This window comes from Anomaloglossus baeobatrachus, chromosome 3 (genome assembly GCF_048569485.1).
Source record: "Anomaloglossus baeobatrachus isolate aAnoBae1 chromosome 3, aAnoBae1.hap1, whole genome shotgun sequence".
Lineage (NCBI taxonomy): Eukaryota > Metazoa > Chordata > Amphibia > Anura > Aromobatidae > Anomaloglossus > Anomaloglossus baeobatrachus.
Window position 1 is genome coordinate 571,713,588 of NC_134355.1, and position 14,905 is coordinate 571,728,492.

At 41.3% G+C, this 14,905-nt stretch overlaps 1 protein-coding gene across 1 annotated transcript in view; it reads left to right on the forward strand.

Annotated features, from left to right (window-relative positions):
* Positions 1-13,303, forward strand: part of DAW1 (dynein assembly factor with WD repeats 1) — a 124,739-nt gene extending 111,436 nt beyond the window's left edge. Inside the window, exon 13 of the mRNA XM_075338688.1 lies at positions 12,654-13,303. Coding sequence (XP_075194803.1) covers positions 12,654-12,688 — 35 coding nt within the window. The 3' untranslated portion in view covers positions 12,689-13,303. The remainder of the gene's footprint in view (positions 1-12,653) is intronic.
* The last annotated feature ends 1,602 nt before the right edge of the window (positions 13,304-14,905 follow it).

The window sequence follows — 14,905 nt, forward strand, 5'->3', positions numbered from 1 at the left end:
AGGCCACGTGTTTTTTTTCTATATGTCCGTTTGCTTTCTATGTGTATTCTATATGTCTGTGTGTGAGTGCGATATGTGTGTATATTGTATGTCTATGTCTGTGATGTGTGTGTGTTTACTCTCTGCTCCGCTTCCTCTTCCTGGCATAATGACATCACTTCCCTGCAAACCGCAGGCAGCGATGTACATTACCACAGGTAAACCGCGAAATACCACAGAGAATAACGCAGGAAAACGCAGTGAACCGCACAGAATTTGCTGCCTGCGTTATTTCCTGTCGGATTTCACGATTACATGGCAGTCAATGGAGTGAAATGACGCAGCGACGTGCGGAAAAGAAGTGACATGCAATTGTTTTTGCTGCGGGAGTCCCACAGCAAAACATGCAGCTGTCAAAATCCGCATAGTGCGCACAGCATTTTTTTTTCCCATAGGTTTTGCTGGTGAATCACTGCAGAGATGTTATGAACATAACATGCAGCGAAAAATGCAGCAAATCCACAGGAAATCCGCGGCAAAAAACAGCAACTGCGCACAGGGCCTAAGCCTGCAGATAGTTAATCTGCAGGTTAATAACATTTTATACCTGTCTGGCTCCCTCACGTAGAGCCCCACTGCTGGGAGGAAATTAACTTTATTCCACTTGGCAGTATTTGGCTTCTGATCATGGGGTTAGTGCCGTAACAGGTTCACTCACTGCTCAGTGTATAGTGAGGGGCGGCTGTAATCGAGCCCCCAGCACTGACTGACAGCCTGGTCACATTACAGCTCAGCATTAGATCCAGCTGTCAGTCAGTTCAGAGGTGAAGTTACAGCCGCCACTCACTATACACTGAGTGGTAACTGAACCCGCTCTGGCACCAATCCTATGACCAGAAGATAAACGCTGCTGGGAAGAATAATGTTCATTTCCTTCCGGCACCAGGGCTCTAAGTAAGGGAGCCAGTCGGGTTCAGAAAGCTATTAACCTGCCGATTAACTGTATATCTGATTAACTGTAAGTGACAGGTTCCCTTTAAAGAGTTCACATTTGTAACTCTTTACATATGTTTTACTTATATCATGTGGCTAGCGTCCGATCCGAGCGCTGGAGAACTACGGACTACTGTGCCAACCTGGCCTCTTCTCTTTTTTTCATTGGATAGTTTTGCAATGTTGGTACTTCTGCCATTTATGTCCTTTTTTTTTTCTTTTTTCCTTCTTTGATTAAGAGTTTATACAGTACAATGAAAACTCTTTATATATCTTATCAGTCACATAGGTTATTATAGCATGTTGGGTTACTTGGGGGAAAAGGTTCTATCCACCTTTATTTCTACAGGTACCAAGAACAAGAGGGACCTCCAATCCATATAGAATCAGCATGTGCTGACTCTCTCCACAGGGATTAAGGCTGGGGTTACATGGTGACTTTGACCACTATACTGGTTGTGAGACCAAAATTTGCTGTGTTCTTGTGCAACCTCATGACATAATGCAAGTGCATAGGATTGCATCATACTGCGGTCACGTGTAAGTGTGAGCTGTTCTTGGTAGTTTTAAAGGAAATCTGTCACCAGGTTTTTGCTCCCCCATCTGAGAGCAGCATAACGTAGGGTCAGAGATCCTGATTCCAGTGATGTGTCACTTACTAGGCTGCTTAGTGTAGTTTTAATAAAATTACTGATTAATCAGCAGTAGATTATAATTAGAGGACTACTTGGCGTGCTGCAGGTAGTCCAGCATATTCACGAGCTCTGTATAACTGCTAGATCTGAAGCAGAGAAAACATTGATTCTATCAAAATGACAGGAAACGGCTCAGTAAGTGACACATTGCTGGAGTCCGGGTCTCTCTACATTATGCTGCTTTCAGATGGGGGAGCAAAAACCTGGTGACAGATTCCCTTTAAAAGCGCTTTCATGGACAGACATTTCACTAGCTTACTTCTCTTAGTAGGTCCCAGAAAAGCCTTCGCCTTCATTCCTCAACCTTTATACAGGTGTCTGAACTTCTGGGACATGTCTGCATGCAGGCTGCTGGTAGGTGGAGATAATTGGCAAGGGAGGTTATACAGGTCGGGTATAAACCAGAGTGGGCAAAAACTAAGGCAAAATAGTCAGGCATAGCATAGAACAAACTAAAAAACACTGTCTATATAATGGAATATAAATAAACAAAGAAGGAAGAATCTGTACAACGACTGAGTTACATAGTTACATAGTTACATAGTTACTTAGGTTGAAAAATGACCTAGGTCCATCTAGTTCAACCTTCCTCCACCAGTTGTACATTTAGTCACTAAGTCATTTATAACCAACAATGTTGTGTGTACTGAGGAAATCATCCAGCCCTTTTTTAAAAGCTGTTATAGTATCTGCCATTACTACCTCTTGTGGTAGGGCATTCCACAGTCTGACCGCTCTAACTGTAAAGAACCCTTTCCTATTTAGGTGTCGGAATCGCTTTTCTTCCACTCGCAGTGAGTGCCCCCTGGTCCTTAGTATTGTTTTCGGAAGAAATAAGTTATGTGCCAGTCCTTTATATTGACCACACATGTATTTATACATATAAATGAGATCTCCTCTGAGACGTCTTTTTTCTAAGCTAAACATATCTAACTTTTTCAATCTGCCATCATATGGGAGGCCTTCCATTCCTTGTAATAGTCTAGTTGCCCGCCTTTGAACTGACTCTAACTTCTGAATGTCCTTTTTAAAATGTGGAGCCCAAAACTGGATCCCGTATTCCAGATGTGGCCTTACAAGTGATTTATAGATGGGTAACAATACGTTGGGATCACGGGATCTAATCTCTCCCTAGATCTAATCACCCTAGAATCTTGTTTGCTTTAGCAGCTGCTGCCTGACATTGAGTGCTGCTGCTCAGCTTATTTGTAATGAGAATACCCAAGTCCTTCTCCTGTTCTGTAGTCCCGAGTTTACTTCCATTTAATGTATACGCAGCTATAGGATTACTCCGTCCTAGGTGCATTACTTTACATTTATCAACATTAAATCTCATTTGCCAAGTATCTGCCCATTCTGACATCTTATCCAGATCTTTTTGTAATATTGTACTATCCAGGTCAGTTTTTAATATCCTACATAGTTTGGTGTCATCGGCAAAGACTGACACTGTACTATCAATCCCATCCACAAGGTCATTAATATAGAGAGTAAAAAGAATTGGTCCTAGCACAGATCCCTGCGGCACCCCACTGCTGACTATAGCCCATTTAGAGAATGTAGCATTTATGACTACTCTTTGTTTCCTATCTTTTAGCCAATTCCTTACCCAGTTGCATATTGTGTCCCCTAGTCCTTGCTTCTGGAGCTTTAGTATAAGGCTATTATGTGGTACAGTATCAAATGCCTTTGCAAAGTCCAAATAAATCACATCAGCTGCATTACCAATATCCAGGTTTGCACTTACCCCCTCATAGAACCCCAACAGGTTGGTTAGACACGACTTATCTTTCATGAATCCATGCTGTTTGTCAGTTATCATATTATTTTCTGCAATATATTTTTGCATGTCATCCCTTAAAATGCCCTCAAAAACTTTGCATACTACTGATGTCAGGCTTACTGGACGGTAGTTGCCTGGATCTACCCTCTTACCTTTCTTAAATATCGGTACCACATCAGCAATCCTCCAATCCTGAGGCACCAACCCTGTTACAAGTGAGTCTAAAAAGATGAGATACAGCGGTCTGTCGATTACGGAGCTCAATTCCCTCAATATTCGTGGATGAATGCCATCTGGCCCTGGGGATTTGTCAATGTTTAATTTACTCAGACGTAGGCGTACTTCATCTTGTGTTAAATTAATTATATCGGGTGGTGGACTTTGATTTTTCACTTGTTGAATGATCCCTGGTACAGTCAGTTCCTTGGTGAATACAGATGAGAAATGCCTATTTAATATCTCAGTCTTTTGTTTGTCCTCTATAACTAACTTGTTATTATATTTTAAGGGTCCGATACTATCCTTTGTTTTCCTTTTGGCATTAATGTATTTATAAAAGATTTTGGGATTTATTTTAATGTCATTGGCGATTTTTGTTTCAGTAGCTAGTTTTGCTTGTTTGATTTCTTTTTTGCATTGCCTATTGATATCTTTATACTCCTGCAATGCTATTTCTGTATTCTCAGCCTTTAAGATGTTAAACGCCCTTTGTTTTTGTTTTATTATACTTTGTACAGTCTTATTTATCCATAGTGGTTTCTTTTTATTCCTGGACATTTTATTACCAGAGGGTATAAGTTTTTTACAGGACTCTAGCAATATATCCTTAAACTTTCCCCATTTATGTTCGGTATCCCCAGTTACCATGACTCTGTCCCAATCTACACATTTAAGCTCTTCCCTTAATTTGTTGAAATCAGCTTTACACCACTTGTCCCTACTTTTTTATATATTGTCTATTTGCTATGATGCTTTTGTACTAATAAAATTTAAGCTTTTTGCAACTCAGTCGTTGTACAGATTCTTCCTTCTTTGTTTACAAAATATTCTGTATATGGCTGTATCCATATTGTAAATATGGCACAGGATCGACCGTGTCTTTTGGTATTGTGTATTTATAATGGAATATAAATGTATCATATAATCATGTAATAAGTGTTGGCACCCTTGAAATTATTACAGAAAATAAAAAAATTTCACCCAGAAAATCATTGCAGTTGCAGATGTTTTGCTAGACAAATATTTCTTCCTTTTGTATATTGGAACAACAGAAAAGCATAGACATGGTGGTCCACAGGAGGTAATATTCAGAGATTCCTGATGAAGCCCCTTCTGTCTCTCCCTGAGTATTACCTCTTTCAGTCCACCATATCCCAAGGTAATAAATTATACAGTATATATTCATTATGATGATACTATTTTTTGTATCTTATCTGCAACATGGTGTTTCCTATCTTTGATATGATCTTTTCTTTAGATCTACAGGGCTCAGTCTAGTGCTGTTCTGCTAAGTTGAGCCTTTTCCCATAATGTAGAGATGTATATCATATTTTATTTCGTTAAATACACTTTGAGACATTTTTTATGTACAGTCATGGTTAAAAGTGTTGGAACCCTTGAAATTGTACCAAAAAATGAAGTATTTCTCCTACAGATAAAATATATCTTTGTATCGTGTTAGCCAGTAGAGATAAAAAATTGTTTAAAAGATCTGAAGTCCTCAGTGGTTGATACCTTTTAATGGCTAACTGAAAAGATGGTAATAATAGCAAGCTTTCCAGACTGCTCAGGTCTCTTCTTCATATATATTGAGCCTGATGAAGAGACCTGAGTAGTCTGGAAAGCTTGCTATTATTACCATCTTTTCTGTTAGCCATTAAAAGGTATCAACCACTGAGGACTTTAGTTCTTTTAAACAATTTTGTATTTCTCCTAGAAATTTATTACAATTAGATATGTTTTGTTATACACGTTTATTTCCTTTTGTGTGTATTGGAACAACACAAAAAAAATTGAGATGAAAAGCAAATTGGACATAATTTCACAGAAAACACCCAAAATGGGCTTGACAAAATTGTTGGTACCTTTACAAAATTGTGGCTAGACAACTTTGTTTCAAGCATGTGATTCTCATTTAAACTCACCTGTGGCAAGTGACAGATGTGAGGAATATGAAAATCACACCTAAAACCAGATAAAAAGGGGAGAAGTTGACTCAATGTTTGCATTATGCGCCTCTGTGTGCCATACTAAGCGTGGAGAACAGAAAGAGGACAAGAGAACTGTCTGAGAACTTGAAAACCAAAATTCTTGAAAAATATCAACAGTCTCAAGGTTACAAGTGCATCTCCGGAGATCTTTCTGTTCCTTTCTCCAAGGTGCACAACATAATCATTAAGACTCATGAAACTGTAGCTAATCTTCCTGGAAGTAGACAACAGACAAAAATTGATGAAACGTTGCAACTTGGGATAGTCCAGAAGGTGGATAAGCAGTCCCAATCAAGTTCCAAAGAAATTCAAGCTATCTTGCAGGCTCAGGGTGCATCATTTTTTGCAAACTATCCATTTGAATTAAATTAAACGCTATGGCAAGAGACCCACGAGGATTCCACTGTTGACACAAGGATATAAAAAAGCTGCAGTTTGCTAAAATGTACGTAAGTATGCCAAAATCCTTCAGAGAAAGCATCTTGTTGACAGATGAGACCAAGATAGAGCTTTTTGGTAAAGCACATCATTCTACTGTTTACCGAAAACAAAATGATGCATACAAAGAAAAGAGCACAGTACCTACAGTCATACATAGTAGAGGTTCAGAGATGTTTTGGGGTTCTTTTGCTGCCTCTGGCACTAGGTGCCCTGATGGAGTGCAAAAAAACAAACAAAAAAAAAAAAAACTGAGTGCAAGGCATTATGAAATCTGAAGAGTACCAAAGGAGTTTGGGTGCAAATGTAATGCCTAGAGTCAGAAAGCTGGGTTTGTGTTCTAAGTTATGGGTCTTCATCAAGACAATGACTCCAAACATACCTCAAGAAGCACCCAGAAATGGATGAAAACAAAGCGCTGGAGATTTCTGAAGTGTCAGCAATGAGTCCGGATCTAAATTCCATTGAACGCTTGTGTAGAGATTTTAAAATTGCTGTTGGGTGAAGGCGCCTTCACATATGAGAGACCTGGGGCAATTTACAAAAGATTAATGGTCCAAAATTCCAGTTGAGGTGTAAGAAGCTTGTTGGTGGTTATAGAAAGCGATTGTTTGCAGTTATTTATTCCAAAAGTTGTGCAAACAAATATGAGGGTGCCTGTCCATTTTGGGGGTTTTGTGCGAAATTATGTCCAATTTGCCTTTTTTGTGTATATCCAATACACTCAAAACAAAATAAACATATGTATAACAAAACGTGTAATTGCAAGAATTTTCTGGGAGAAATACTTAATTTTCTGTAACAATTTCAATGGTGCCAACACTTTTTCGGCATGACTGTCTGTACTATTGTCTATTGGGCTATTTGTTGCTTAAAAACACATAATACAGTGTTCTAATTATAAACACATGCAGTGTCTTGTGAAAGTATTTACACCTCTCTTGAGGGAAGTGAAGTGAGCAAAATATAGGCAAAATGGAAATTTATGGGATAAAATAAATAAAAATTTACATGTGCATGTATTCACCTCTTTTGCTATGAAGCCCATAAAAATTTCTGGTGTAAGCGATTACCATCGTAATTCACCTGTGTGCAGTCTAAGGCGGGCTTTGCACTTTACGATATCGCAGGTGCAATGTCGGTGGGGTCAAATCGAAAGTGACGCACATCCGGCGGCACTGTCGACATCGTAGTGTGTAAAGCCTTTTACATACGTTTAACGAGCGCAAAAGCGTCGTTATCGTATGATCGGTGTAGGGTCCGACATTTCCATTATGCCGCTGCAGCGACAGGTACGATGTTGTTCCTCGTTCCAGCAGGCAGCACACATCGCTGTGTATGAAGCCACTGGAGCGAGGAATATCTCCTACCTGCGTCCCGGCTGCAATGAGGAAGGAAGGAGGTGGGCGGGATGTTTACGTCCCGCTCATCTCCGCCCCTCCGCCTCTATTGGCTGCCTGCTGTGTGACGTCGCTATGACGCCGCACGATCCGCCCCCTTAGTAAGGAGGCGGTTCGCCGGCCAGAGCAACGTCGCAGGGCAGGTGAGTGCATGTGAAGCTGCCGTAGCGATAGTGTTCACTACGACAGCAATCACAAGATATCGTACCTGCGACGGGGGCGGGGACTATCGCTGGAGCGTCGGTAACACATTGTTACCGATGTCGCAGCGTGCAAAGCCCGCCTAAGTGTCACATGGTCTGTGAGTATATACACACCTTTTCTGAAAGGCCACAGAGGCTGCAACACCATTGTATAAAAGGCAACCCTAGCCACGCAACACCATGAGGACCAAGGAGGTCTCCAAAAAAGTCAGAGATAAAGTTGGTGAGAAATACAGGGTTGGGCTCCAAAAAATATCCCAATCTCTGATGATCCCCAAAGCACCATCAAATCCAGTATCATCAAATGGAAAGAACATGGTACTACAACAAACCTGCCAAGAGAGGGCCGCCAACTACATCTCTCAGCCTGGGCAAGGAGGGCATTAATCATAGCGGCAGCACAGAGACCACAAGTAACACTGAATGAGCGGCAGAGTTCTGAAGAAGACTGGAGTATATGTCCATATGACAACAATAAGCCGTACACTCCATAGAGCTGGCCTTTATGGAAGAGTTGGTCAGAAAAAAAGCCTTTACAGCCAAAAATTGGAAGGCTCGTTTTGATTTTCCCAAAAGACACATGGGAGACTCCCCAAGTGTATGAAGTGCTGTTGTCAGATAAGACCAAAATTGAACTTTTTGGTGCCAAGGTAAACGCTATCTCTGGCACCAAACCAACACAGATCATCACCCCAAGAACACCATCTCCAAAATTAAACCTCTTGGTGGCTGCATAATGCTGTGGGGATGTTTTTCAGCAGCAGGGACAGGGAAAATGGTCCGGGTCAATGCGAAGATGGATGGTGCGAAACACAGGGATATTATTGAGCAAAACCTGTTTCAGCCTATTAGTGATTTTAGACTGGGAGGGAGGTTCACCTTCCAACAAGACAATGACCCAAAGCTTACTGCTGAAGCAACACTCGAGGGGTTTAAGGGGTAAATGTATTGAAGTGCCCTAGTCACAGCCCAGACCTTAATCCAATTGAGAATCTATGGTCAGACTTGAAGATTGCTTTTCACCAGAGGAAATCATCTAAATTGAAGGAGCTGGAGCATCTTTGCCTTGAGGAATAGTCAAAAATTCCAGTGGCAAGAGATGGAAAGCTCACAGAGACTTATACAAAGTGATTTGTAGGTGTAATTTTAGCAAATGGATTCTGTACAAAGTACTGATTTTAGGGGCTGAATAGTTTTGTACACAGAAGTTTCCAGTTATTTTGTTCTATTTGTTGTTTGCTTCACAATAAAAAGAAAAATAAATATTCACAGTTGTAGGCATGTTCTTAGCATAAACTGATGCAAACCCTAAAAAAAACCTGTGAAATTCCAGGTTGTGAGGTAGCAAAACTCAAAAAATGCCAAGGGGGTGAATATTTTTGCAAGGCACTGTATACTAATTGGGGAAGCTCTGTTTTCTCTGCGGGATACATTCTGCCTGTAATCAGGAATTGTTTGATCAAGTTGTGGATTGAAGTCCACTTTGTCCTGATTTTTTTGTCTTTTAGCAGACCTCTCTTTACGTCTTGTAATTACTTAATAAACTTTATATTAGTGATCCATTCCTTTTGGTTGTCGCTATATCTTTTTCGATGATACGTTCATATTTCATTATTTAGACAATTTCTTTTGGGTTTTTTTTTTACATACAGGTTCAATAAATTAGAATATCCTCAAAAAGTTAATTTATTTGAGTATTTCAATACAAAAAGAGAAACACATATATTATATAGAGTCATTACACACAGTGTGATCTATTTCAAGTCTTTATTTCTGTTAATGTTGATGATTATGGCTTACAGCCAATGAAAACCCAAAAGTCATTATCTCAGAAAATTAGAATATATAAGAACTGAAAAAATGATTCTAAACTCAGAAATGTTGGTACCTACTGAAAAGTCTGTGCAGTAAATGCACTCAATACTTGGTCGGGTCTCCTTTTGCATGAATTACTGCACCAATGCGGCGTGGCATGCAGGCGATCAGCCTGTGGCACTGCTGAGGTGTTATGGAAGCCCAGGTTGCTTTGATAGCAGCCTTCAACTCGTCTGCATTGTTGGGTCTGGTGTCTCTCATATTCTCTTGACAATAACCCATAGATTCTCTATGGGGTTTAGGTCAGGCGAGTTTGCTGGCTAATCAAGCATAGTAATACTATAGTTATTAAGCCAGGTATTGGTACTTTTGGCAGTGTGGACAGTGGCCAAGTCCTGCTGGTAAATGAAATTTCCATCTCCAAAACGCTTGTCGGCAGAGGGAAGCATGAAGTTCTCTAAAATTTCCTGGTAGACGGCTGCGCTGACTTTGGTCTTGATAAAACACAGTGGACCTACACCAACAGATGACATGGCTCCCCAAACCATCACTGATTGTAAAAACTTCACACTAGACCTCAAGTAGCTTGGATTGTGGCCTCTCCACTCTTCCTCCAGACTCTGGGACCTTACTTTCATCTGAAAACAACACCTTGGACCACTGAGCAACAGTCCAGCTATTTTTCTCCTTGGCCCAGGTAAGACGCTTCTGGCATTGTCTATTGGTCATGAGTGGCTTGACACAAGGAATGCGACACTTGTAGCCCATGTCTTGGATACGTCTGTGTGTGGTGGGGCTTGAAGCACTGACTCCAGCAACAGTCCACTCCTTGTGAATATCCCCCATATTTTTGAATGGCCTTTTCTTAACAATCCTATCAAGGCTGCGGTTAACCTGATTGCTCGTGCACCGTTTTCTACCATATTTTTTCTTTCCACTCAACTCCCATTAATATGCTTAGATACAGCACTCTGTGAGCATTCAGCTTCTTTAGCAATGACCTTTTGTGGTTTCCCCTCCTCGTGGAGTGTGCCAATGACTGCCTTCTGGACTTTTGTCAAGTCAGCAGTCTTCCCCATGATTGTGTAGCCTACTGAACCAGACTAAGGCACCATTTTCAAACTTAGGAAGCCTTTGTAGGTGTTTTGTGGTAATTATTCTACTTTTCTGAGATAATGACTTTTGGGTTTTCATTGGCTGTAAGCCATAATCATCAATAGAAATAAACACTTGAAATAGATCCCTCTGTGTGTAATGACTTTATACAATATATGCATTTCTCTTTTTGTATTGAATTACTGAAATAAATTCACTTTTTGATGATATTCTAATTTATTGAGATGCACCTCCTGTAGGTTAATTTCAGGGGTTCCGCAATATTATTGCTGGTGGAATTTATTATAGGCTGTTTATAGCATAGAACAAAATAATTTGCAGGATTAAGGAAGCAGAGGCATAGGCTCTGCAGTAACACAGGTTGTACGGCAGGTGAGACAACAATTCCCAGCTATACTAATCGTATTTTTCGGACCATAAGACGCACTTTTTATCCCCCAAATGTTGGGGGAAAGTGGGGGTGCGTCTTATGGTCTGAATGTGGCTGCGGGGAATGAGGGTGCTGCGGTGGAGCGGGTCATCAGGGGCACGAGCAGGCTGTAGCAGCCTGCCGTGACCACGTGGACCCGCTCATTTAATATGCACGCCCATCCCCCGCCCATCATCCCTCAGCGCTGAAGCAGGCACTGACAGGTGGGCGGGATGATGGGCGGGGGTTTAACAGCCAGCCCGTATGATCACCCCTGGCAATTACGGCCTGGAGTGATCATGTGCGGCTGTATTCACTGCTCCCCGCGCATCATTATCAGCGCAGGGAGCAGTGAATCATTGTACAGTACTCACCGTTTCCCTGCAGCATCGCTCGTCCTCCTGTCTGTGTCAGCGGCAGCGCCGCTGAGTGGAGCCGTCCCCGTTACCCTGCTGTATCGCGATCATCTCCTGTGTCTGTGCCGGCGGCTGGGTGGAGACTAGCGGCGTGCACAGCGATGACGTCATCGCTGTGCGCACGTGTCCACATGCGGCCCCCAGCACAGACACAGGAGATGATCGCGATGCAGCAGGGTAACGGGGACGGCTCCACTCAGCGGCGCTGCCGCTGACACAGACGGGAGGACGAGCGATGCTACAGGGAGTGAGGTAAGGTGAGGTGAGTATGAACGTTTATTTTTTTTATGTGCCACAGGATGCGGCCATATACCAGGATGGGGGTATATTATGAGCAGGATGGGGTCATATGAGCAGGATGGGGTCATATGAGCAGGATAGGGGCATATCAGCAAGATGGGGGCATATGAGCAGGATGGGAGTATATTATGAGCAGGATGGGGGTATATTATGAGCAGGATGGGGGTATATGAGCAGGATGGGGGTATATTATGAGCAGGATGGGGGTATATAGCAGGATGGGGCCATATGCCATAATGGGTTATATAGCAGGATGCGGCCATATGCCAGTATATAGCAGGATGCGGCCATATGGCAGGATGACGGTATATAGCAGGATGAGGGACATATACTGTATATACAAGGCAGGAGGATCATTACCAGGATGCGGCACCTTAGTAGAGAATTTGGGGACATTACCCCCATAACAGTGTCAGCAGCAGATCCTCGCCTCATAACAGTGTGTCATGACCACATTTTTTGCTTAAAATTTTATTTTCCTATTTTCCTCCTCTAAAACCAGGGTGCGTCTTATAGTCCGGTGTGTCTTATAGTCCGAAAAATACGGTACATTAGAATCTGATACATGCTTACATCCCAGCGGTATATGCAGTGAAAATACGGCGATACCTGGCAACAGGTGGAGGCAGTGGGAGCGTGTTCAGACATGGAAGTGATACAACAACAAGTATTCTAACTTTACTTTTTGAAGCATACAGTTTCCTTGGTCTGTGAGACTTGTGTTATGGCCAAAATCGATCTAGAGCCTCAGCCATAAAATCAGTCTGCCGTTTCGCTCTGCATCAACATGGACAATCATACTAAATAACTGCACTTTTGGATTCTGGATACAAATCTAGGTGTGGATTATTGCTACAGTCGTTGACATTTAAAATGACTACTGCTTTGTTTTATAGGAAGTAAGGACAACACCTGCAGAATATGGCGCTAGCTCATCAGTCACTCCATGTGGACGCTGTTGGATTATATAATGGAGTAGCCAAATGTGATGGACGCAAGGAATGTTACGATAATTCACTCACAGTCACAACCGCTGACCTCTCCGTCAATTGTATCACACTCACAGTGTTCCAGCGATTAGCTTCTGTTCATAGAAAATATGTCCCAATCTTACTTAAAGAATACCTAAACTTTTTTTTTCTTTCATTTAATTATCCTCCAAGCACTGCAAAGTTATGATTTTTTTTTCATATATGCGTCATTATCTTATTTTGCTTTCTTCCCTCCCAAACACTATGCTACAACACTTTTTCAATTCCCAGTTTGTTCTCCTTTAGATGCCGCTTTGAGCTGCTACTCAGTAGGAAAGATCTGTAAACTATTCAAACAGAGTACAGGATTGTCCCAATCTGAGGCTTTCATCTGAGGCTTTATGCTTTCCTTGCCTGTACTCGGACATGGGAATTCCTATATTATAATAACTTTGCAATGCATGAAGGACAATTAAAAGGGTTTTTCCCTTTTAACAAAATTAATTTTAAAGTTAATTTTAATCAATATATCTTGGAATAATAATAATTTCCACAATTGGATGGGTTTAAAAAAATGTTCCTGTGCCGAGATAATTTACTATATTTGTCCCCGCTGTGTGCTGTGTAATGGCTGTGTCTGACCATACAGAGACATGGTCTGACCCTACCACATCTCCTGGGCTGGGAAAGTCACACAAGAGTGTACAGACATTACAGCACAGGATCATAGATGACACTTTCTTGAGGTAAAACATTTCCCTGCCTGTTTTTCAAAAATGTTTTGCCTCAAAGAAATAATTATTTGCAATCTCGTGCTGTAATGTTTATATAATTTTTAATTTCTCCCCTTCCTAGGAGATGTGGTGTGATCAGATCATGTCCGTTTACGGTCAGACACAGCCATTACACAGCACACAGCAGAGACACATATATAAGATTATCTCAGCACAGGAACATTATTTTTAAACACATCCAATTGTGGAAATTATTATTATTACACGATCTACTGATTATAATTAACTTTGTTCATGGGAAAACCCCTTTGAATAAAAAGTTTTGTATCCCTTTAGTGAAATGAGTTTTTAGTTGGTTATGTTTTGTATATTGACATTGTGATTTTTCATAGGTCCCTGTTTTATTTATTAGGAATAATAAAGATTTTTAAGGAACTCCTTAGTATTAGATTTTGTAATCTACAAAATTCATCAAAATTGATTTACAAAGATGGAGAATGTAGCTGAAAAAATGTCATGTGAGACATGCTGAGATCACCATTTGGTTTAACCTGTGCTGTGATATTACTGTGTGCATTCTTAAAACACAGAAGTAATGCCCAGTGACAACATGGTGGGCATTCATTGTATTGTGACATTACTCTATACCAGGGGTCCTCAACATGGAGCTCAAGAGCCACAGGTGGCTCGCACACCTATGATGTGTGGCTCACGGCTGTCTGTCAGCTTAGCGCATTAGCACCATGATTATCAAATCGCTATAAAGAGCAGGTCTCGAGATAGTGATATTTCTGAATAGCCCTGCACAGAAGAGCAGATCTGGAGGAGCATAGCCTGGTCTTATGGGGGTTTAGAGATAAATAAGTATAGTATGATAGGAAGGCAAGATGATACTGTCAGTTGAAACTGGATGTGGTAGTGTTTGATGCAAAAATATCGAATCAGGGTAAGGCCTCCTTCACACATCCGTGTTTCGACCGTGTGACCATCGTTTTCATAGGTACCGGAGACACTGACACACGTAGATCCATTAAAATCAATGGGTCTGTGCACGTCAGTGTTTTCACACAAACGATTGTCCATGTGGAGCACATGCGTGTCCAATTGCTCAACACGGCGACATGTTCGTTTTTCTCCCGTAGCACTGATGCCACACAGACCAAACACTGATGTGATCCATATATGTCATCAGTGTGAGACTTACCGGCTGAAATAAAATGATTTTCTGTACTACCGGGCCTGCTCATTATGCTCATGAATATTCACTGTACCACAGACCCGGAAGCAACAGCAGCGCCAGGAACAGGTGAGTATTAGAGGTTCATGCTCTTCATATGCTATGCGGATGTCATAGAGATAGTACACGCTGAACACACACACGGACACACACACATACATATACGCACCTACAAGATAGATTATGCAAAACGTGTCTGTTTTGCA